Source organism: Strix uralensis, chromosome 16, assembly GCF_047716275.1.
Source record: "Strix uralensis isolate ZFMK-TIS-50842 chromosome 16, bStrUra1, whole genome shotgun sequence".
In the NCBI taxonomy this organism is placed as follows: Eukaryota; Metazoa; Chordata; class Aves; order Strigiformes; family Strigidae; genus Strix; species Strix uralensis.
In genome coordinates this window covers 8,490,202-8,516,418 of record NC_133987.1, presented here as the reverse complement: position 1 = coordinate 8,516,418, position 26,217 = coordinate 8,490,202, and the positions used below count along the sequence as shown (strand labels likewise).

The window sequence follows — 26,217 nt, the reverse complement described above, 5'->3', positions numbered from 1 at the left end:
ACTGCTGAGCTCAGGTAGGCACTCCAGTGACAATGCATTTCTTATTAAAGCTTTGGAGATTCAGCAATTCAAAACTCCACCAGGTACTAACCAACCAAACCCCACCCAGCTTCAGAGCAGGCAAAAGCAAAAACTTAAACCAATCCCCTGCCCTCTCTGTTGGTCAAGTGTCTCAAGAGCCTGGCACTGCCCCTGTTATAACACCAATGTGTTCCAGCAGATATTGCCAGAGACCTCTTTCTTGCTCCACTGAGAAACGTGTTAAACTTTTTCTATGCACTATCTCATAGGGCTGTAATTCACAGGAATATTTTGGCCCAGAAAAGGGCTAATTTGCTTTCACAACCTGACCAAAGAGATCATTTGCAGCTGTTGCTGGGAGCTTTTCAGATTAGTAAGTATGTGATCACACCTGGAAACCTCCTATTAGCTCATACTGAATTTGCAATTCATCTGCCCTCATTTTCAGAGATGCTGAACACCGACAATACATGCTGCTACCCAAAAGTGCTCAGCACTTCCAAGGAAAAAGAGTCAACCACTCCCAAAAGCTTGATGTAGCTGAGGACCTAACATTTCCAGTTATTAGTAAAAAGAACAAAGGACACTCTATGAATTGTCTCAGATTGTGTACCTGCCAATGTAATTGATTAGGCATTAATAGTTAACACAAGAAACAATTAAGACTTGTGACAAAACTCTGCCAGATGTGACCTTTTGAAGTACAAGCGAGGAAAGGTTAATGACATTCCTAAGAACTGGAGCTGGAGTTCTGGCAGAATTAGTTGCTGCCAGGATGGCAATGCCACGAGGCAGGGGTAGCGATGACTCTCCAAAGGTCAATGGCTCTGCACTGCTGTACAAGATACCATGACACACAAGTGAGTCCAACAGCGGGGACTGGCACTGGAAAGGAAGCAAGTATAGCTTCCACAGCTATTATCAGATGCTACACAGCAGAAGAGGAATCTCCAACAGGTGTTGCCAACTCAACAGGCTTAATTATCTTCTCTTGCTGAGCTTAAAATACATAAGCACAAACTCTAGCTGTGTCTCCCCTTCCACTTCCCATCAGTTCTAATGCCTAAGTCTGCTACTGAAATGCTACAGATGAATGAGTAGGAATTTTTATACAGGTTAGTGTTTTATCAGCCTTCCATTCCTGGACACGCTCGGGAAGGATTGATTCAGACCAGAACTAGAGAGGTGGGAGATACATTAAGATTACAGAACAAGATTTTATTGCATGACAGCTGTAGTTTCATGCAGTCCATACTGTAATTTATTCAAAAAGCAGCCCTCTTGCAGAAAATTTTTGAATAAAGCAAGAAATGTCACTCTAGACTCTGTTGAAAGAGAAAAACCCATGAAGAACAGTATAACAAGTCAAGTTTTAATAGATTTATAAAATTCATATATACAAAACAGTAAACTAAGTCACCAAAGCTATAAAATACACTTTTTACACATCACAATATAATTTTATCTAGTACACAGTTTTCATAAATTGAAACTATTACAGCAAGTAGCTGCTTCTATCATGGATGCTGTTTTGGTGCTAGAAAGACACTTATGTGAGCAGTCTGGAACTGTGCTTTTACTTTATGCATTTTTCACCTTCTTTTAGTTTGTCACTGTTTTTAAAGTACTTTCTTGTGAATTGTTAGAAAATTAAGGCTAAACTCAGGCCTTTCTTGCCCAATGCAGTGAATTGGTTTAAGAAAAGAATGATATTGCATAGTATGTGTGTTACAATGCATAGGCACCAGAGAGCAAGTAAATTGCAGAATAAAAGATAACATTAATTGGCTTCCTAGCTACATGATTGTGTCACAAGATAACTTTGTGTTTTGTCAGTTTTTCATATATATTGATTCCATAAACAAGACAACTCATCACAAGAGCAATAAATACTAGCCATTTTGTTAAGTGGAGTCTCACTTTTTAACGTGCATCATCAATTCAAGCTCATTACACATTCCAGGTAGCAAAACCTGTTCACTGTAAAAACGTTCATTATCCTAAAGAGAGTTAATGGCTTCAATGCAAGTGGGAGTCTGAACACATGTTTCCAAACCTAAGTCCACCAACCACGCTTTCCAAGTCTCATGAGCCACTCAAGTATCATTTCTCTTCCACATCCCCCTTCTCCCTGCTATCTTCTCTCAGCTTTTGTGCCCAACCACCTGCACACAAGCTCAGCACAAGAGATTGATGGGAAGTATTAGCTGAGAAGCAGTGCTATTCAAAATCTCTTACTTCCCTCATAAGATGCTCTCTCAGGTCCTACTTATCCAAAGTTTTGCTCTCCATCAGTTGTAGTTTTTATTCAAATAATGGAAACAGTCTCTTACCTAGCCATTCCCCTGGAATACTACTCACGCTCTGGTATCTTGAAGAAAGTTTAAGTAGCTGTTAGAAAGGAGTAAGATGCACTGTCTGGCCAGAGATCTGTATACTGTATTTTAGCAGAAATTTAGTTTTAGCACCCAGTTATGAACAGATGAAGAGATTTACAATGGAAGGGTGTGCAGCTGCAGCAGTGCCAGCCTTGCCAGCCTGCTGCTGTTAATTCACAGCCAATAGCTGTCTGGAGTCACTCAAAGCTTTTGGGGTCAACGCAGATGGCATTTCACTTCAATACAGTCAGTCTTCAAGCACCATCAGCTTTTGGGATCTGTTTAGAAAATAGCTCCCCTCTCTTGCTCCCTTCCAACATACTTTGGCTTTTTTAGCAGAATGCCCACCTTGGAAATCAGTGCTGCTCTTTTTTTAAATCCGACTGATTATTTTCACATCGGACAGAAGATGACCTTCGGACATATGCCAAGAGCTAAGTTGTGATACAGTTCATCAAGCCAGGCACAGAACCACTAAGCACTGACAATCTAGTACCTCCATACTCCCCACTCAATAAGAAAACAAGCATATCGACACATAGACAAACTTCAACACTGCTTTCCAAATGCCATTAGAAAGATAAAAACGTCAAGAATCAAGCTCAACTGTCCAACCACCAAGATGAGCAAAGAGACAGCATCACCTGGTTATCAGAGCAGCAGTTTCAGCTCCAAATATCCTGGCTTTACTCACTTCCACCTATGTAAAAAAAGATTAGTGTTAAAACAAAGTGCCCACTTCACAGCACAAAGCAGAGATCACCCCAGCTAATTACAAAACAGGTAATATTAAAAAGCACTAGGTCTTGTATTGTCTTGCCAATTACTTCCTCACTAGGCTACAGTCCTCATCTAGAGGTGTGTGGAGTCAATACTAATTCAGGCCAAGTCTTGCCCAGACCATGCCAGTCTTCCCGATCCATAATGGATGCTCCCTAGAAATCTGTTAAAAAGTCATTTACAAAAGTAGGCACAGATGTTTTATAGCTGCTACTGAAACACCCTACCCACCACTTTGTGTTACAGAATTAATAAAGAGTGTACTGAGGTAAAGAGTTGGCAGTGCTATATTAAAACCCCTGACTACACCATGTGATTTTATACTAGAAAAATGAAATAGAAGAGAGGCTACTACTAAACTTACAGGAATCGATATAGAGATCAGTGTTTGGTTACATGACAAGCTGCACTGTATGGAGGTGTTATTGCATATCGTGTTTGTGTCTCAAGCTGGCATGCATCAAATTGTCTATCAACCCAGTAAGTTCTCCTGAAAATTCAATGACGCAAGTCAGGTGTCAAAACTCACTATTTGAAAATCAGAGGGGCCTTTTACAGAAATCCTGTAGTTCCATGCAGCAGAATGTTTTTTTTCCAGAACTAAAAAGGTATATACATAGAAGAGACTCCAAAACATAAAGTTAATACCCACAAAGACAACCATCTAAAGGCAAAGGGCTTGTTTTCTAAAATGATATGCTGTGGAAGGTAGTTGTCTGTTGCTAAAGAAAGCTGCTAGTTTCTTCAGTGGTTCCACGTCAATTCTTTTAAATTCTCTAATTCTACAATTCCTTGCAGATTACAGTAGCCAGGACTGGTGAATACCCAAGGGGGGATGGAAACATGGAGATGGGGGGATGACAGACAGGATGGGACACATTTTTCAAATTCACCGTTTTTCATATCAAAAACTACTTCTGCTGTCCTAGTGGAATTACATTTTTGTCTGCAGTGCCACATACAGATGAGCTCTTCCTACTCCATTTTACTAGTTTTTTTGCCATTAGTTTCTTCACTCTGTCTGCTTGGCTGAGGTTCAGGCTTTAGGTGGCTCAGAAAGCCTGTAAACAGTCATCTTCAGGAGCTTCTTCATGCTTGTAACATGCCTAGTTCTAGGTTTTACACAGCAGTATTTTTAAAAAAAGAATATATTATCAAGTTAACTAGTCAAATAGTCTATGCTGCTATATTAAATAAGATCATTTCTTTGTATAAACCTGGAAGCATCTTTGAGTTGTACTGTAAAGTTGAGTGGCCAGTAATTTCCATTCCATAATGGATATTAATTCATTTTTAACATTAAGAGCTATTTAATTCCTTCAAAGTGACAACTGCCTATTAAATATGTCACTTCCAGAAAACTATTCTTCCTTTTTAAATCCAATTCACCATGTCAGCTCATAATGTCATCTAAGAATTGTTCAGAGAATGACAGCACTGCCATCCGAAGGAATGGTACTGACTGACACGCTCTATTAGCTTAAAACCTGTTTTGAGGACAACAAATACAAAGGAGTGTTTGATAAATGACTCCTATTTAGTTAGTTTTTCTACTTAAACTGCAAGATTACCTAAGTCTCTCCTGCAAGCACATGCTGCAAACACTTCACTTCCTCTCTTTGTCCCTGCAAGAGACAACTCATTTGCAACACACCATCATTGGTCACTGACCTGTGGGTGTCAGAGGAGAGACAGCAAAAGGCTGGTTTTTTTTTTTTTCTTCTTTTAAATGTAGTTGTTCAAGGCCTTCTTCTGATTACCATCCTGCCTGTGACCCATTTCCTGACTAGCCAAATGAACAATAAGCCTATAAATTTAACAAAACCCGATGTTCTCTCCAGCTGTGTTTACCTGCAAAGTTCTCCAGGATGTCACTTAAAATAAAGTTTTCTATTTGTTTCTTGTGAAAGGACTAAGCAACTGACCAAGCCTGTCCTGAGGTGTTTCTGAGATCTAACCTACCTAAGTTCTGCTTTAGTAATTAACTGATTTACCGTAAGATGAGTTTCTGACTTTACTATACTACAACTTCCCTTGGAAAAAAAAACCAAACGCAAACACAAAACTCCTCAGTTGTGGCAAGAAGTGGAGTGTATTTTGCAGAGAAAGCTGCCACTTAAAAAAAAAGTCCTTTTTAGTCATGGGCCAGATCCTTTGCAAACTTGAGAAGCCCTTCACTTTTGCAAGAAGTTTCCTGATCTTGGGTTCCTGGTGTGAACCATCACTATGAAAGTTTGACAGAACACAGAGCCTAGAGCCAAACTGATGATCTGCAACCTGCAGCATCACACTTAAGCCAACTTTATCAATAAAAAGAAGAAAGGCAATAATGGGCCTGAGGTGACCAAACTGGTTCCCTAAAATTCTGATTTAGTGTGCAAAACTGCCATATCATACAAAAAAAGATATGCTTGAGAGCTCAATATGAGATATCTCATGCTGTTTCTTTTCCAGGTGCAGATTAAGTTACTTAAAATATAAGTTGCATTATTAGCTCTGAACAGAGTTTTAAATCTGTAAGGTGACTAAGGATACAAAACCATGGATGAGCATGAAGAGATAAGCAGAACAGGAAAGTCCATGCTATGACTCCCAGGTAAAACTACAGTAGATTCAGACATAAAACTGAGGTAATTCTTGAGAAAAAAAATACAGTTGAAAAGGAATGTTTAACTCATTTGAGAAAACAGGCGTAATATTAACCCATCTAGAAATTTAGAGAAAGAATAAAGCTCAGAGCAAACTAGGAAATAAAGCCAAGTCAACCCAGAAGTCAGGTCAACCCACAATGGCTTCCTCTTCCCCAGTGCCTTGTGTGAAGTGGAAACTACTACGAAGAACTCCAAGAGTATCTGAAAGCTTTGAAAACAGTCTTAGTCTTCAGCCAAATGGGCTAGCTTAGAGAAACAAACCTTATATGATGAGTAAACTTGTTTGCATCGTTCTGTGTTGAAACATTTACCTTTTCAAATGTAATAATCTTAAGAGTTTCCCCCCCCGTCTGAATATTAGAGTCACATAACATTTTTCCCCTTCAAGGTTAAAAATGAATAAATATTTAAAAGAGAGTTGGTCCTGGCAAAAATAAGACTTGTTACAAGGAATCTAATTCCTGTTTAAGTTTGCTCAAATTTAAGTTAGACTTTCCCATCTGCAACTTTTCAGTTGCTTCTTACCTCGATACTGTGCGCATTACATAGCACTGAAATAGCCACATCTTTTCCGCTCTGAAGACTGCGCAAAGAAAGCCAAGAGACTGCCACATTAGGAAACTACACAAAAATACTGATATGAACATCTGCAAGCTTCAGAGAGGAAGAAAAACTCCAGATTTTATCCAAATTAACATGAAAGGACAACGGAACAGGACTTTTTTTTTTTTTTTTTTTTTTGACCACATTTCCCATGGGATTACCAGCTGAAGTAAAACATTGCTTGTTTTGACATGCCATTACAGGCTTAAAGGGGAAAAGAACTCCAGGCAATCTGCTGGCTTTTTACAGGTACAAACAGCCCTTCAGGTTTTATTCTTGGATAAAAACTATGACAAAAATGGCACAGTAAACTATGTTTGAAAATTACCTAAAGGATAGTACTACAATGTTGATATAAAAGGCAGATCTTCAGTTTGTTCATGTAGCCCACTGTAGTAGAAAAGATCAGATATGTCTGTACACAAAAAAGGCACCTGACAGTTAGTTACACAGATTGAGAGCTAGAAAATTAACAGTTCATATCAACATTATTCATAGCCTCTTGCAATTTTATGCACAAACCACTGCCCAAAATGGGCCACTCCAACCTTGACTATACTCAGAATTACATGTGCATTACTACAGGCTAAAGATCCCATTAAGACACAGATTAAAGGCTAATTCTACAGCAAGGTCTTGCTGTCCAAACATCAGTGCAGCTGTAAAACTGGGATCTCTAGGGTGTTCAGTTTTCCTATCATGTCAGCTGTTGGGAACTAAACAAGCAGCTGCTGCACTATCAAAACCTTTATTTAAGAGTTTAATCAGCATTCAAACTTTTGAATATAGATAAAGCCCTGTCATGCAAGACTCTGAACCTTCACAAATACTGCCAACTGCAGGTGTAAGAACAGCGCTGAATTTCCATGAAGTACATCTCACTTGAGCACCCACTGTGCAGATACGCGGTCAGGTGCTCTAGCACAGGCTGCTTCACCAAGGAAATCAGTTTTCCCATGATGTAACACCCTTCACACATAGTGCAAAATAAACCCTTCTCCGTATCAGTGAGGCCTTAACTTCCCATCCAATTTACTCCAAACAGGTTTCCTTATACAGTTTTAGACTTTTGCCTCAAGAAACTCATGCAAAACCTTCACACAAGAGCTGTGCATCCACCTTGATAAGTGGATTCCAGACCCTTGGCAAAGCTGAACACGCACACAAGATCTGGTTATAGTCCTAAGGGTTAAGAACAGAACTTCCATTAACATTCTCCAATACAGCTGCCAATCTCATTACGTTTAGATTAGTTTGATCAAATCAGCATCTCCAAACTACAAAAAAAGGCAGTTTGTATGACTAGTGTCTCTGAAGAATGAGCATATTCATTTAAAACAACATGTCTTCCATACACGGTTTGTCAGATTTCTTTTTTTCTAAGAAGGCAGAAGATGGTTGTGTTATTCAGCATTCCAAACTAGGTACAGAACCTACAACGGCCTTGTTTCAGTAGTGTTTCTAGTCCAAATGATTCAGTAGCTAACATCAACATTTGACTCCTTCGGCCTATAGCTCCTCTGTTTGGACTGGCTAGTTTACAGCATTCCTGAGCCAAGTAATTAGCATGGGTCCTACACCACATGCAAGGGTCATAAAGAAAGGATAAAAACTTTGACCTAACCCTCCGGCAAATTTTAACAGAACATCAGCTGCTCTCCTTCACTGCAACATAATATCCTTCAGATTCTCTTGAAGGATCGTGTCCTTCACGGCATGAAACACAAAGCGGATGTTTTCAGTGTCTATGGCAGTGGTGAAGTGATGGAAGAGCGGCTTACTACGGTTTCTCCTCTTTCTGTCAAAGCACTGCACCAGATAACGTTGAACATCTTCTAGCCTGTGAGGGTCGCCTTTGAAGTCCGAGAAATACTTCTTAATGCTGACAGTCTTTACCTTCTCTACAAGAAGATCCATCTTGTTGAGGAATAGGATAATAGAAACATTAAAGAAAAGCTTGTTATTGACTATTGTCTCAAAGATATTCATGGACTCCACAAGTCTATTTGTGCGCCTGTCTTCCATGAGAACCTGATCATATTCACTGGAGGAGACCATAAACAAAATTGAAGTTATTCCATCAAAGCACTGGAACCACTTTTGACGCTGAGATCTCTGTCCACCTACATCCACCATCTTGAAAGGTATTTTTTTAATGATGAAATCATGCTCTACTATCCCCTTGGTGGCTTTTCTAGCCAGCAAAATATCTTGTTTGCTGGGGAAATAATTCTGTAAAAGAAAGGAGAAAAGTGTCAGGAAAAGTCCTTCAAAAATGCTGCCTAATGCCAGAATATTGAGGCAATGGGAAAAAAAATAATCAACAAGAGCCATGTTTTTTTAATTATTAAGTGAAGAATGAATACTCAACTTTGAAATAGTGAACTGTTGACCATTTATCTCAACGCGTTGGTAAACAGCTACAGAAGATCTCAAGACATATGAGAATAAAAACATAGGACTAATGAAGTCGTTCACATTTTTACCCTTCAAGTCTCATTTTCAGGCTGAAGTCTATTTTTTTCATTATGAAATTATCAGCTACAGTGTTACTGCCATTTAGGTAGTGTTCAGTAAAGCAGATCATCTTTGAATGTCATCACTAAAAGGGTTTTTTTTTTAAGTGTAGTTTTTCACAGTTCATTACTCTTACAAAGGACATCTCGCAAGCTTTAGTGGAAATACTTCTTCCAGGTTCACACTCCATGACCAGCGAATACAGCAACATGTTCTACTGCCGGTTGCGGCCCAGCCCACCACTGTAGAGAGATTTGTTCTTCAGAAGCTTATCACTGTTACTATTTAGGAAAATCATGTCCCTTCTTTCTCCTCCAAGTCACCTGACATGTTCTCATTACAGATTTTGAATCCTACAAGTGCTAGTACTCTTTTTTTAATTCGGTAAGGTTTCATTCCGCTACCTTAAATAGCGCCAGCCATCATATCATCATGAAAAGTGAATGAGATCCAGAAAGTGTGTAGAAGGACTGAGAAAATACGTGCATAAACACAACTTCCATAAACAATGCTTCTTGTCTGCCAAAACCAAAATTAAGCAAATACTAAGCTTCAGTTTCATAAGGCTGGAGTTTACTATTTCTAGAGAAAGAACACTGAAGTTATTTAATGCATTATTATTTAAAAAAAACCCAAAAAACAAAGAACCCCCCCAAAGCATTAATCACAGCACACCCAGGCTTCCATTATCTCTCTGAGCTCTTCTGGTTCAGAAAGAGAAAGTATGTCTTACCAGCTGACCGATCCGATCCAGGTTATCCAGGAAGTATTTCACTGATTCACCCTGTGGAAAGGGAAAGAGATGGGAACTAAGCTTGTTTCCAGGATAGCAAATCCAACTGAACTATAGCCTTTTCACTTTTCAACATGCACTGAGGTCTAACAGGGCAGTATCACGAGTGGAAGCTGGGACAACATCCTGATATGCTTCAGCAGCTGGAACAACAGAAGAACTACATAGCTTATTTCACATAAAATGCTGATAATGAAGTGGAGCTGCCATAATGCACTACTGACACAATAGGTAAGCTAATATTTCCTCTAAAAGCAATTCTCTGTTAGTTCTAGAAAAATCTGCATAAAGATTTAGTTCTAGAAAAGATCTGAATAGATGTTCAAATCTATCTAGTAAATCTTTACAATGAAAAGGAAGTGTTATTAAAATCAGTCCTTTGGATTAAAGAATTAGTTTTTTTCCCCTTGTATGATGAATGCAGTTAATGGACACTGGGTGGGAGTAAAAATGAAACAAGTTTATAAGAAACTGGTATATTTTGTTTAAAATTCGTAACAATGAACAAAAACATATCCTAGACTGGTTGGCATATCTTTAGAAAAGTGAAAGATTTAAGTCACTCACAATTCACGATAATTTAAGCTAGACTTGCTTGTTAAAAAAAAGGAACATTCTGAAGGACCTTCTCATCTACAGATAGTTTCCCTTTTAGGCTCAAGAGTTTTAATAATGGATTTGTTCATACTATACAAAAATCCTTTAGCAGTTATACTGAAAAGAATATAGGCAATGGTTACAAAGAAAATTTATTCTTGTGTGAAAATCTGTAAGAGGTTTTGTGTGGATTTTTTGTTTGGTTGGATTTTTTGTGGTTGGTTTGTTGTTTTGTTTTTGTTTTTTTTAAAAACAAGCTTGCCCATCTATCACACTCAAATCAAGTGTCACTTTGCATTAGTGGGTACAATAAGCCCTGCACATACTTTTTAGAAGTAATAAAATTATTTCTATATAGATGCAGACTTCACTTCTGGACTGAAACTCCCTTTGGCAGAAGCCCATTCTCCTTCAAACCGTGCCCTTTCATTTCTTCAGATGAAGATGATCTGTTCAGTAAGAAAGTATTATTTGTTGTTTAGGACACTGTCTTGCAGTTGTAGCCATATCATAAGAACGATGAAATTGAAAATCCTGCTGCCTTTTAATAATTCGAGGCAGCAAAACACATTACACGTATCACAGATGAGGACCATGTCATTACTGACCAAGCTGTCAGTAGGTGCTGTCACCAAGTCACTAATTCAAAATGAGAATATTCTCAAAATACTAGCTCAGATTCCAACAGCAAAAGAAATTCTTAAACCATACATTCTCCTCTACACCGGAGCCTTGAGATAGCAAGGGAATAGAATTATTCCCCTCCAGTACAACTGTAAACAGATGCCACCACAACAGTTCATTTTGAAGACTCAGACTGGAGATCAGAGGATTCAGTGTACTGTACAAGTACATACTTTCAGCATAAGGCATAGGCAAAAAGGACCCGTAGCTTACTATTTCCTAATATTTAAAAATGGAAGTGTCTTTTCATAAAGGAGAGAGAACCCACATTTGAAAAAACTACCATGTATCGCAAAAGATTTACAGAGGATCACTAGCAGAAAAAAATTACTTTTTTGGGGGGGGTGGGAAGTTTCCAAAGAACAATTGCTCTAAGAGCTTCCTTACAATCATGAATTTTCATAAGGTGAAAGTAATTTCCTGTATTTTTTGGCACTCTGTTGGACCAGAAGAGATATCACAGACCACATGAATAAGAGAAAAGGTCTTCCTGTACAGTCTTAGTCATATTTAGGAGATGTGAGAGCCCAAAAAGAAAAAGGTCACTGAAGCTACAAAAAACCCTTCTCTATCTATTGTGCTTTGTCCTACACAATGCCTTTAGATGTGCAGCAAGACTGCGAATGGGCCATCTCTGATACAACTTGTTCCTGTTTTCTATCCAGTTGCTTTTAGAGTCCTTGCCTTGTCCATACACCCTCCCACGCTGAGAGCAGGAAACAGCTGTACGCACGTAACCTGCTGGACACACAAGCAAGTTTACCTGATTTACAGCTTCTGCCTCCTCCGTTTCCTCCCCCACGCATCAATCAGTTTAACATTTTGCACATTTATAAGACGGTAAGAAAATAATCTGATTAATGAAAAAAATACACATTCAGTTCTGCAGTGATTTAGGGAAACTAGGCTCCTCTAGTTTCTTATACAGCTCTTTGTAACACTGCAATCAAGCCAAATTACTCATTCTGGGAAATTTTAAGCAGTAATTGCAAAACACTTGGATAGCTGGGTAACCAAGTCAGGTTGCTGGAACAGGTGTGAACACCATATGCATGGTCTGACAGATCTGAAGGTGTCTGAATATTCTCATCTAGCACAGAATTCAAAGACATCCAGTACTTGAGTCAAAATAGCTGTTTCCAGACAAAACAATAAATCCCCAACAAGCTCCAGAGGGTTTGAAGTTAAGAAAAGCTCAAAACATTAAAGCACACAAACCTGAAGGAAGAAACTTCCCCTCTTGACAAAAAAAATCCTAAATCAACCCAACAACCCCCAAACCCACACTACACACTCAAGCCCCCCTACTTTAAAGATGATTCCCTGATTAAGTCTTGTGTTATGGCTTATGGAAGTGTGGATTCAGTTCCTGCTCCAACGACTTCTTGAGTAACCTTGCTCTACGTCTTGCTCTGACTCATGGAAAACTTGGTTGCTTCTGGGAAGCACATGGGGCATTTCAGTCCATCCAGCAGGCAGCACAGAACAACTGCAGGCAGCACCAACTGACTTGAATAACTTGAAATGTATTTAAATGAGGAAAATATGGAAACTCCAGGTACTAATATTGTGTCGTATTAGTATTTTTAATTAGAACAATTGTATTAACTGAACATTCCTTTATCTTTAACTTTTTTCCTTGTCATCCAGGGAAAAATAGATAGCAATATTAATTAGATCTAGAAGCCACATTTATTTAGCTTTATATCAAGCTGCACTTGAATGCAATTTTGAATTCCACTGATAAACTATTATTTATGCAAAGCTACTTCATGCTTTGGGTATTATACACACAAATATACGTGTGTATATATACGTATGTGTATAAAAAATACACACAAAGAGTTTATGAATTGTTCATCAAGGTAGGTTTTCCATTCGAGGCAAATTTCCAAAATAAAAAAGTATCAGCTGCCCTTCTCACGTTGAACTATTTTTTTCTCTTGAAGACACTGACCATAAGCTGGTTTGGCTTTTTCAGCATAAATTTTTAGTGTTTCTCCAAAGTCACGTAACAATCCAAAAGCTGGCTTAGCACTTCAAATGCTCTCCTTTTCCAGATCTTAGCCAGTTATTTCTGGTTCACTAGCATGACTAGCAGCATCAAATATTTGTAACCGATTCATCAGATATTAAAAATACCTTTACGCAGATTGACGACTTCAATCACACTATTTTAATGGTTCTACTGAAAAAAAAAGAAGTTTTCTGAACACCGCAATCTATTTTGCACTATGCTTGCAAGCAGCAAAACAGAAATGAAAGCCATCAAAATTATTTATACTATATTTAAATACCTAAAGATAATCACAGTGTGTTCACTTAAAAAAAAAAACCAAACAAAAAAGGTCCAGGTCAGACATGTCAATCTTTTACAAGCTGATGTATCAAAAAAACCCCTGTGTCAGCTCAAGAAACTTCCTCAGATCAACTACATTCACAGAAGATTGTTGAGCTTCTGTCTTTTCAGATTTAAGAAGACTCAAATCTTCTTTTATTTCCCTGTTAGTACACTATTTCCTTTTAAAAATACTCTAACAATATTTATTAATAATATTCTTAAAATCTGGAATACATTATTTCACTTCAGCTGGCACAGTACTTGGATACAAAGCACCATTCTGTCACAGTCACAAAGTCTGTCAGTGAAGCATGTTCGTACTGACTTTTTAAAATTATTTTTAACTACTAATAGTCTATTAATATATTTCACATTTGAAAGTTATATCAGCAAAGCCTGAGATGACCATCATCTATTTTGCTGTTGATACAAACCAATTAGTCTTTTTCTTATCCTCCTTGATAAGAAATCAAGATGTCAAAATGCTGTATTCCATCCATGCCCTGCGTTTTCTGGGACAGTGGTAGGGGAGGGAAGAGCGACCTCCAAGTTACGAATTTTACATAATTCAGATACTTCTTTTAAGTACACCAGAGCATAGTATAGACCATTAGTCTTCCTTAACTTCTTGCTCACCACACAAGAGTTACCACAAACGCTTGGATGATTCATTCTCTCACTGCTAATCTCTTCTCCCTCTGCAATACATATCCTCTGAGTAACAGCTTTGCCAACTGGGACCAAGTGAAGGAATAAGAGATGCTGTTCCCATTGTTCAGTAGGATGAGTCACTGCACATCTGGGAACTGGGGGAATCAAGAAACACAAACAGAAGGCCTAAAATGAGCCCACAAGTTCCACAATGCAGCATCACTACTGGATTATTTTTTTTAAACTGTCCTATGTGCTGTATAAAGTTTGGTGAAGCCAGGGAAAATAGTACAATTTGCTTAAAAACTGACTGGTGGAAGAGAAAGGGAGGAAAGGTAAAATGTAAACATATACTCTTGCTTCCTCAAATAGTGCTCTACAACTCATCTTCTATATGCTAGATTATTTTGAACACAACATTCTCAAGGGGCAAAAGCCACAAAATTAACAAATTTTTATTCTATATATTTTGTACTATATGAGTGTCGCCTTAACACTTGCTCCAAAGAAGTCATCACAAAAATAACTAATTGAATTTAACATCTCTGTTCCTTCAGGCTAGGTTCATAGCCCGTAAGAAATCTCTCCACAGAAATATTACAACTAATCTGGCATCACTGCCTTTGCCACTGATAGACTCATTGCAGAAGGCAAGCAGAAAACACTTGGGCAGAGTTCTCAAGCAGTATTCATTTCATGAAAATAAATGCACAACAGATACGTAGATTGTTTTAAAATACCCATAGAAACTCAGTAATAAGAAGTGTTCTGCAAGGCTAGAATTTATCAACTTGTCACTTTAACTCTCAGCCAGTTATTCAAAGTGACAGTTGGTGAGATCAGAAATGACAGTGAAACATCCTACTGTCCAGTTCCCTAAAATACAGACTCATTTCAAACTTTTCCTTCTGAAAAGCAGTTCCTCTAAATTCTGCTCTGAACTAAAAGACTTGAAAGGGGATCCTTTGTTCCAAATTGGCTTTTTTCCTTTCCTTGTCCCAAGGCCTTTTTGACATAATATTAATTTAGCCTTTCCTGATCATTCTGTCTCTGGCTGCTAAATTTAGAGGGCACAGTTTAAGGTAGATCTGTCAGTCTTAGCTTGTTTCAGATGATGAATTAAACCACACAGGAAGGAAATGTTATACTTCAAGGAAGCATATAAAGATCTAAAGATTCCCACAAATACAGCAAAACACACGGAGAAGCGGATACTGTCACTAACTACCACAAACTGCAGCTGAATCTGTAAGTTGAAAGCAACAGTGATACGCATAAAAGAACGAGGGTCTCTGTATCCCACCCTCCATTCAGGAGTTGTAAAACATTCCGCAGCAGGGCTGAGAAACAGAAGAAATCCAAGAGACCCCAGAAAGAAGTTTGGGAATCTCCCAGCCTTTAACCTCCGAGATCTCAGATACAGGAATGGGATGGACTTCAAGCACTGACACACAATTTCATCTGAAGTTGGCCTTTATATAAGGTACTACTCCATTTGGAATGCCAGAGATACATACTGACAGAAGGCAACACCGATGCTAACTTTCAGTGGTAACTTGCAAGTGAAATCTATTTTTCAGACAAATTCCCAGACCTCACGTTTCCTGGGTTGTTGATCATCTGTTGATTGTAAGGGGTTTAAATGTTACAATTTCAGATGTTTCATAAAAGCAAGATCTCCGAAGCAGAGGCCCAAGGGATGAGCAAGGTTACAAGCAAAGAAGGAGGATAAAATAACTAGGAGACTGGCATTTGAAAGATGTTAGAGACATTAGATCAACTAAATTTTTGGGTACTGAGATTAGAACCCAAAACCTCATCAGCAGGGACACAGGAAACGCTTTTCTTAGCGAGACCTACAGAACACAACAAGCAGGTTAACATCCTGCCACCATAATATATATATCCTTTGGAAGTGAGCACGCAGACACGGCTCCAGGTTCCACACCTTGGCTTTGTTCAAGAGAAGTAGTAGTCCTTTACAAACCCCGAAGACCCATGGTTAAAATTCTTATGAGGGACAACTATAAACAACTTCCCCTCCCCAAACCTGCAGGCTCTCCCAACAGATTACTTCTAAATCTGCACTTCTATTCAGCCTCACTGGAAACAGGGCATGGATTTACTACAGCCAAAAGTGTGTTCTCTTCTCTGTGACAGCTGATGAATTAAGTATTATTTTCCAAGGAGATAAGCAAGTCTGTGCTTGTTAAGAATTCACTCAGAAGGATGCTGAAGTAACCTAAATTACCCTGAAATGCTGATGCCCATTCTACGCTGTAATTCTGTTCTACAGATATTCTACATCCTGTCTGAACACTGAAATTTATTGACACAAGACAAACATTAATTTTTCACTTAATCACCAGTTCCAAGGCAGAGACTAACCACTTCTCCATATTTAAGCCATACAGAATTCTATCAAATCTCTTTAGTGTTATTTAACTTCCTCCTTAACAACAGACGGAGCCACTGGCTCCCATCCAGCAACTCCAGTGCTTATCCAAGTTGCTGCTATCTGTACCCTACAAACATACCGACTACAAAAAATAACGTTTGGTTCCAAGCTTCTTCTAAAAACTACCTCTTCTTTCTACTGCATAGTCGTACAGTGTCAAAGTTTGAAAATACTTTAAAAATTCATTGTTTGTCACCTTGGTACAAACAGACAATGCAAAACCCTGTTTTTCCAAGTCAGGATGGCTTTCTATAAACTCATCCTACATGACACACTGGCCACACGGTATGCTTTACAGCACGTGGGTAAAAAATTAGGTGATACATATTTATTTATTTCCCCCCCCAAAATCTAGGCTAATCTGAGCTCACACATCAGTGATAAGATTTGTGGATCCCTGTAACTGAGAGAAATTCTAGCCTTAGAGCTAAGAAACACTCAACAGGAGCAGAGTTCTTGTGGTGAAGGGCAACTCCTACGTGTGTTAGCTTTTCCCAGCAATTAAATACAGCAACTCTTCTGAAAGTGCTGCAAGGAAAAAAAATTTTTTTCCTGAAATTCTAGGTGTTTCTACATCAACAGGATGTACATGAGATTAATTACTCTTGATACAATGTTAATAATTCTGTCCCTTTGTCTCCAATATGCACACTAGCAACATTGCCTCAAGGAGGAAAGGAATGTTCTGTTAACAGACGAAGGCAGGCTCATCCTACACTATAAGCTTCAAGAAACATTAACAAAAATCCCTATTGCTTTGATTTTACTCCTACTTACCATCTCTTCATCACTGCTATTCCTGCTTAACAGATTTGCAGTGACTGGAAGAAAAGCAGGTGGAAACAGCAGAGAAGAGAGTACTGGCCACAAACAAAACACAAAGATGCACAGTGCAATACAAATGGGTTAAATTATTGCCCTTTAAAAAAAAAATTCTAAAAAAATCCTTAGCCAGACTTGCACATCAGATACAGTGATTTAGCATTTCCTAGCCTTCACTGACTAGCAGCTAGCAAGATTCAAGGAGTAGATGCAAGGGGATATATACCCAATTCATGTGGAAGAATCGTGGTTATGTTGAAATGACACAAAAAATTCTGATTACTGTACCCAACATCAGCAGCGCGCCCAGCTCGCACACACTCATCCTGGCGCGAGTGGACGACAGACTTAGTCATAAGCATCCCATGAAAGGATTCCTTCCTGTTTCCCTGCCAACTGTCTAAGCGAATTCATTGTCTACAACTGCTGCCAGAACCCTTTCATCTCAAACACCGGAGGTTCTCCGTGAAGTTGAACTAAAACACGCCAGCTCAACTTCTCATTCCAAGCACAGTCGGCTGAAACGCACAAGAGAAGGCAACTGAAAGCAGCAATCTTGACACAGTTAAAAAGGTCCTGAGCTGTAAATGGAAGGATGGATCCAACATTCTGGCCAATCACTAGCAAATTATCCCATTTATTCTCAGTGGGCAGCTGCCATGCAAAAAAAGAGGGCATTTCCAACTAATGCATCAGTATTTAGAAGCAACTGGATGTTTTTACAAATCACCAGAAACTATGCACAATCACTTTATTATGTGACCCTAGTCCGACGCTTTGTTTTCAGCAGCTCAGTATGCAAACCTGAAGCTGGCTTTGTTTACAGAAGACATCTGCGGAACTAGAATAGACACTGACAAAAAAAAAATTACCTTATGAATTAATCTAGTCAGCAGTGCTGACTATCTGATCAAGACTAAATCACAAGTTTACCAGTGAGTTTCCCTTTCAAATCTTATCAGATCAAGGGATGGGAAATAAATATCTTGGATCTCGTGGGCTGAAAAAACAGCTAACACCAGCCATGAGAGAATGTTGAGCTTGGACTTTTCCATGGCAGGTGGCCAGCTGGAAAGCTAAGCAACTTCAATGCATTTACAACAGGCATAACCTTGAGTATCTCACAGAATGATGTTTCCTACTCCACTTCTACACCAAAGCACTTCTTGCAGTGTGCCCTAATGCTCCACTTTCTGTGGAAACATCAGCTCAGACACATTTTACTGAAATTTGTTTACATCTGTTGTTAAGATGACTGTAAGGATTGAAAAGAGTCATTTATCCCTCACAATTTATTTTTAAAAAAATTTTCTCTTTTTTTCTGTATCTATACAACCAACACATTTTTAGATGCAACGTAGACTAAAACCATGGTGTTGCTAGATTCAGCAAGCTGTGCAGTATTTGGAAAGTTAGGTTTCAGGTGGAAATCACGCTGAGGTAAAGTGCAACTTAAGTCTTAGTTGCACTTGGGTGTGCTATTTAACAGTTTGATTCCTATAAACCAAGTGTGTAGGCAGCAGAGTGCAGAAAAAAAAAAATCTCACCTTGCTTACATTACAGAAGTTTTTCACCATGCCTATTACCTCAGCACTCAGCAGACTTAACTACAGAGAACATAAGGCTTACAAGTCTGAGGGATTCCTCAAGACAGTTTGTGTGTCTGATTTTCAGAAATCATTTGCCCTAGAAAAAAAAAATCCTTCTTTTTCAGTCATAGCTTGGCATTTGTTAATTCTAAAAGACTGACCAACTTTGAACTATGGAGTGTACCACTTCTGCCAGCTGTTAGTATGCTGGCTTTCCCAGTGAATTCTCAAATCAGTTGAATTTCATGATATATACTAGCTCGCTCTCAGCACTGAGAAGCTGCTCAACATCTCATGTTCACCCACTTGCACTGAAATTGGTATTGCCTTCTATAAAGTCTGACCTTTACATGCACCTGTAAATCTCCTAGATCACTAGTGGTCAAGTTGTCTCCGGCCATATGCCAAGAACATTTATTTCATTAGTTCACAGCTGTACTTCAGGTCTGTGAGAGAGGGTTTCACCCAAGAAGTGATTGCCCTCCCTATAACCTCATCTCTCCTGCTCCAGTACTGTGACAACACTGCATATTGAGTTCATCTGACAAGTGATAGTGAACCTCAAACAACCTTTGGTGATCTGAAATAAACTTCAGTTCCTGTTCACAAAGTGGTCAGGTTTTCTCTGTGATTTGATTTATAGTATGATTTATCTTAAAACACTTTTCATTTATTCACATGCAGTCACAACAGACCAATTTTTCCAAATATTCTCTCCCCTACTGAAGGTTGTTTCACCATGAGGAGAAGGGGAGGTCCTTCCAAATTTGCACTTAAACTTCAGCACCATGATATTTTAGTATGAAGATTTCAAGTAACCTAAACTTCTTTTTATTTCATTTTAGAATTTGTTCCCTTTCAAAACATTCAGGATTGTTTTTTCTGCATTTTTCAATTCAATCCATTCTACCACACAATTCACATCATTACTTTCACTTACAAAACAAAAATTGGAATGGATTTATGAAAATTAAAGCTGTTCAGGTACTGATTCACTAAAGGATCAAACATCCCTAAGCAAAGACTCACAAGGTGAGATGGGTTTGGTAACTGCATGAACAACAGCTGTAATAATGTGCAACTCCATCCTATTTTCATGTGCATCTACAGCAGAATCCTTTGACGCAGTTCTCAATCATTATAAAGCTACTATCTTGAAGCTCAGGCTTATTAGAAATGACTTACCATGGAGGAAAAGCCCACAAGTAACATTTGAGTCTTGTATCAAATGGAAAGCTTTATTTTTATTCAGCCTCACTTGCATCCGCTTTATATAAACTAAGCGCTATATGCATCTGAAAACAAACCTAAAGGTGAAATAAGCAATTTGAAATAAGTGACAGCTTCCATCCTTAAGGCCTCATCTACACATGTATATTAATCAAGCCACAGTGGAAACTGAAGTGAGTTTAACAAACTTCTACAAGCTGTTGAGCAGACTAGCCTATAAAAAAAAATAATTAAAGCTCCAGTCACATCCTACTGAAGTACAGAGGGGGAAACAGTCCAGCCATGCAGATGGCCATCTGAACTCCTTGCAACCTAGAATGCATGTGCTGGACTGGGAGAAGACAGAAAAAGAGGATATAGTAGGTGCTTCTTTTGCCTCCTGCCCACATCTAGCATCATTACTGATTCAGTACTGTACTCCAACCAGACTGAAACCAGATAGATCAAAGTTTTAAATACACAGAATTCAGAGATGGAATTAAATGGCAAAGAATTCCACCAATAAACCACTATTTTTTTCAGTTTGAGATTTTACTGAGTTTTCCAAAGTAGAATAAAGTGAATATCAAGGAAAGCAAGTCAAATTAAGAGGCTTTGGGGGCAGGGTGGAGAGCAGACCTTCTAAGGACAAACACCAACAGTTTGTTCAGGAGGAAAGCCAAGTGAAGCACAAGTCTGCCACAGTCTGAGCTGCAGGAATCTGTGTTGTATACAGAGGAGACGTTTGAAAGGTGTCAATAAATTACTTTTCTGAGCAGCATGTTTTCCACTTTCTCAAACAGAAAATCTTGCATGATGTTTCCAAGAAGTTTTCCTCTCCTCCCCCAAATATTAAGTCAATAATAGGGCAAAATAGGTTTACTCCACAGACCTGCTTTAAGTATAGCGGCAAACTAATGAGAAGGCAGAGACCAGGCTGCCTTCTGCTTTTGTAACAGAAAGCCTTCCCAGCTAGTGCAGGTTCAGAAATAGGAGAAGCAGAGTACTCTTCTTTGAGAAGACAACAGCTCCACTCCTTCCATTACTGTTCAATTATCAGCTGGTCAGTTGCGGCAGTACAGAACCTCAACAGATTTTCTGGAACAGTATCATGTTCAGGCATCCTTAAGTCATCTAATCTATGAAAACCTCCACTGTTGCACAGCTATCATTTCACATAAATTCAAAAGTCAAAAACTGTGTTTCTTCCCACCCACTGCTCACCATCTCTTCCTCTACACTCAATACCTGTGAAATGGAACCTTGACTTTGACCAGTATGCAAACACTCCAGATACCCGGTAACTTGGAACACAAACATTTTAAAATCTGAAGAGCATCCTCAAGGTACAGGCATTTTATTTTAGCATCAGGAAAGATTTATGGAGGAAAGGAACCATTGCTTGGAAGAAGGATCAGTGAGATATAGACACTGCCATCATTCCTTGGCAAGCACCAGGTTAAGGTGACTCGTGATTGCCTGCGATGTCAGCTGCTTGTTCCACCAATGCCACAGCAGGTCACTACCTTGGCTGCACTTACAATCAGTCATAGGGTTGCACTCTGCCTCAGATGAGCTTCCCAATTGACACCAGAGCTTCCAAAAAACACTTGTGCCAACATAAGCAAGAGCACAGTGCAAAGCAGAACTCCCTAAACCACCATTTCCTATTGCTCACCGTGATTACTCTATCACAGGACTACAGCTCAAGTTAAGTTCTACCCTTGCACAACACATTGAGTAAAACACTCAGTGTTTTAAGGCAGAGCAGGCTTGTTTGGGAGACAGCAGGAGCAGGGGAAGATAATAGAAGAAAAGTAGGTTAAAGAAAATTACAGTCTTTTCAAGAAGTCATTGCAAAAGGATCAAGATTTGGATAACTAGGAAGAAGACAACATAGCCAACTGAGCAAGTTGTCGCTACCTATTCTTCCTGCATTTTCCCTTTCAGCCTTCTGCCAGGTCCTGTCTTTTAAAGAACAGAGGCTCATTAAACGTAATTCAGTCAGTGTGACAAGTTACAAACAACTTCAAATATTTGTTCTCTCAGGTATAAAAATCTAGAAGATATGCCAGTAAGACTTCCTCATAAAAACAGACCTAGTTTTTAATGTTTTGCTTATTTGTTCATCTGTGCTTACTACTTGTTCTTGATCCTACCTAGCTTACTATAAACTAGGTTGTTCATGAAAGCCTGAAAGCATTCATTACCCATTATCCTATTAAAATCAGTGGACCCTTTGAAAAAATCCAAGCCGTAACCTCTTACTGTTTCTCCTAAGGGAAATTTTAGAGAATTTTTAACGACACAGATCACCCTTGCTCACTCTCTCAATTCTAGGTGGAGAGGAGGAGATCCAGTAACAATATGAAAGAATGCTGAATTACTACAGAGAACATACAAATGAGGTGCAAAAGGCTGACTTGTAAAACTGGAACTTTCTGAAGTGCATCATCAGCACTGCTCTTCTGAGCAGAGTGAGCCATGTCAGGGAGATAGGCTTAATAAAACTATTCACCTCTTCTTTTGCAGTGCCTTTTTTTTTTTGGTCCTAATTTCCTGAAACCAGCTATAGGGTCAGAGAACTGCCAATATAGCACACAGCAAGTAGCAGGAGCCCTCTCTTTTCTTTTACACAGCTAAGCCAGTCCTTGCTTCAAATAGTACACATAGCTTTGATACACCAAAAACTTTGAAAACCCATATCATGGGAACACAAATATAAGTCTCCATTTCAGTTACATCTTTGAGATTCAAAGGTTGAAACCAGTCTGACAAGTGGAGCCCTTCCACTAGAAACAATATTCTTTGTTTTTAGACTTCAGTGTAAACAGCCAAATATTAACATATCTGTCTCTGCATAATGCAGGTATTTTGTTGCAACTAGAATAAAAATTGTCCTTGTGCTACCACGGTTTTAACTTACGCATGTACTCATTACTTAATATATGAGCTCTCTCTTGCTTCCACCAAATTTCAGTAGGAACTCTTTATTAGACTCCCTTAATTGTACAAAGAGAGCACCTTTAAATGTACTTAACTTGCTCAGATTTCTGGAATACATTCTCATTACTGGGAATCTCTACGGAGATACCAGCTGCCAATTTTGAAATCTCTTGAATTAGAGATCCATTAGAAACTTTCTGAACATGAAATTAAATAGCACAATCAAAAGCTAAAGGCTGCTCACTGGGTTGGGTTTGTCTCTGCCCAGAACTTTCCTGCACACTAGAAAGGGATAAAGAGATTACTCCAGTGGTTTTTAGCTGCAGTTGGGTACTGGCTCAGACAGCCTGAACTGAAAGTTTCCTTCCTTGTTTCTCACAGCATGTGCCAGCATTTCTTGATGGGAATGCAAAGATTAATTACAGCTGTACTTGCTCTGAACAAATCCTTATATTCAATACAGTTCTGCAAGATTTAGGGTAGCACTAATTAGGGCTTAGAACAACAATCCTGCAAGGACAGACACACTGAGTATTTTTTCTAATTATTTTATGCATAATAAAATTAAAGCTTCTTTCCAGAAGCAGGGTGGCATTTATTCTCAAGAGTTGGGAGCCAAAAGGACTTTTCCAGTCTAAGAACATTAGATTTTGTGTTTCAGTGCTATTGCTGAAGGTAAGACACCAAACTGTAACTGCTACCACACGCATACAGAGAGAGTCAAGGATGAGTACAGTATTTATTCTGTAAATCTTTTGGGACACCCAGACAGTTCTCTAATGGACTCAATTACTAAGAGGTAAAGACAAAAAAAGTTTGTCCTTAATAAAATACACATGAGTAAAAAGAAGTCTTTCAACCAGAAAAATGGCAATCATCAGGCAAGATGCAAATTCTCATAATGAATTTTCAACATGGGAGCTGTATCTGTGAAGTTGTTTCTCTCATTCACCTTAACCACACCAAAAATACAGTCAGGATTTATTGGCATCCGAGGACCAAAAGCAAAAACTCCTACAGGCAGCCTTACACAGTACCATAAAAATACAAGGCCTTTTAATCTACCTCCAAGAACCTAAAAGTTAAAAAGTAGGACCACACAAAGTCTGTATTTCAACCTTTTGGTAGCCACAGACAGCAGGGCATTAATGCACTCTACATTTTACAGACTTTAGAAGTGATTTTACCCAAAGTTTTTGATCTTTAAATAAATAAGAAAAAAATGAAAAATTGTAGAGTGCTGGGAATTCACTATACAGAGTACTAGAACAGCCAGTAGCACAGCTCTTTTTGTTCAGCGTCTCAGTTCCCATATGGTAGGCATATCAATTTCTTGTTATCCACTTATTTATTATGTATGATCTGCTCATTACTTTCCAACTTATCCTCCCAATTCCATGCAGGCTACATTTCATCCAGCTGTTGCATTTTGTCATAACCTAAGGCCAGGAGCAATTCAAGGCAGGAATCCTTTTATTTTTCCACAGAGGGCTTTAATCCTTGGTTGACACTTCAGGTAGGTACTGTAACAAATTGCTATTCTCTTAACACCTTTCCATTTGCACTGTTTTGAAAAGGTCATAATTCATCATGACCCTTCTGGTTCTTGTTATTTCTCCCCAATAGCAGAAAGTATTTAAGAACAGCTAGTAACTGCTTTACCCATCACACAGCTTTCTATGGATGGTTCTGCTTGAGAGAATAGCTTCTGTCACTGAGAGAAGATATTGCACAAGTGGATTTTGCTAGAATTCGAAATGATTTGCAGTGTAAAATTATTTTTGACCTTTGATTCTCTAAATGGGTTTGAATCCAGCCTACTTTAAATGCAAGTTCTTCTCACATCTTTCTCAGTGGCACTTAAAGCAAAACTGAGATTATCAAGTGAACTATTCCTTGGTGTAGGTGACAGACGATGTGTTATGGAGGGATCCTCAACGCTGCCTCCTGCTCCAGCTTAGTCCTGAATTTGAATCTCAGTGACTGTCAAGACACAGTAGCGCTGGTACAGTGAAACACCGTGCTGCTCAAGGAGTTCTTCTGGTGGCAGCAGGCCCATTAACATATCGTTTAAGCATTTATTTTTAGAATACTGCAAATAATAGGAGACTGAGCATTTAACTTCTGTAGATGCAAACTGACAAACCATACAGTATTGGCCAATATCCACAGAATTTTGTGCAAAGATTTCCAGCTGCGTTTTGCTTTATGTTACCTCTCAATTTTTAACAAAACCCAAACTATAACTCACTGACTCTCACCTCCTTTAACAAAATGCCACCCTTGTTTGAGAGTTCTTACTTGAGACTTTGATCTGAAAAAAAATTTCCTATTTGGTGTTAGAGACAGGATTAGAAACCAGGGGCTCCAACTGCTAATCCTTCCTACTACAGACCAGCCACAATACTTTGCAGTATTATACTTAAACAAGCAATTAACTTTTGCTGTACAAAGATGAGTCAAACTCTATAACTTCTCCATAAACTTTCAAGGTCTGGGGATTAGAGGACAGAACTAGAACTAAAAATTTTGATTTGGACCTCTGGCACTTAACTGCCACAATACTGGCAGTTAAATACCTTGCTGAGGTATTTAACTAAAAAGAAACATCTCCATAACTCACCCTGCTGTATGAGTCCAGAGCAGGATATTATTATTCAAGCTGCATAGATAAAAGTCTACAAGTTAATAATCTTTTAAATTAATATGACATCTTATGTCAGATTAAGCCACTGTTTCAGAATTATAACATATTCAGATTATAACAGACTATTACTGTTACTTTTTTAACAAAGAAGTGGCAAATTTAAGGGAAGGCTTAGATCATATAGCACTATCATTCCTTAAGTGTAAGAGCTAAATTCAAACAAGTCTATTTACCATGCACAGCTTCACAATTAACTTAAAAAAACCCATATAACATTATTAGACACAAATGTACTTGACTTTCAGCACTAACACTGTGTAATTAAAAAATATCAAGTCTCAGCAACAGCAAACATGAGTTTTTGGTGTGTAGCACTACTGTCAGTCCATTGTTTTTTAAAAAATTTTCCAGGTCAGAGTAGTATGTCCCATTCAGATCTAGAAAAGAAAAATCCACATAGTTTCCCCAGCAATAATCTAGTTTCACAGGAGTTCTGCAAACTCAGAATACCCAAACAAAGCTCAAGAGTA

General features: G+C 38.6%; 1 protein-coding gene across 1 annotated transcript in view; it reads right to left on the bottom strand.

Annotated features, from left to right (window-relative positions):
• Window positions 1-1,372: 1,372 nt before the first annotated feature.
• Window positions 1,373-26,217, bottom strand: part of GNA12 (G protein subunit alpha 12) — a 44,402-nt gene continuing 19,557 nt past the window's right edge. Inside the window, exons 3-4 of the mRNA XM_074885712.1 lie at window positions 9,684-9,734; window positions 1,373-8,665 (exon numbers count right to left, since the gene is read on the bottom strand). Coding sequence (XP_074741813.1) covers window positions 8,096-8,665; window positions 9,684-9,734 — 621 coding nt within the window. The 3' untranslated portion in view covers window positions 1,373-8,095. The remainder of the gene's footprint in view (window positions 8,666-9,683; window positions 9,735-26,217) is intronic.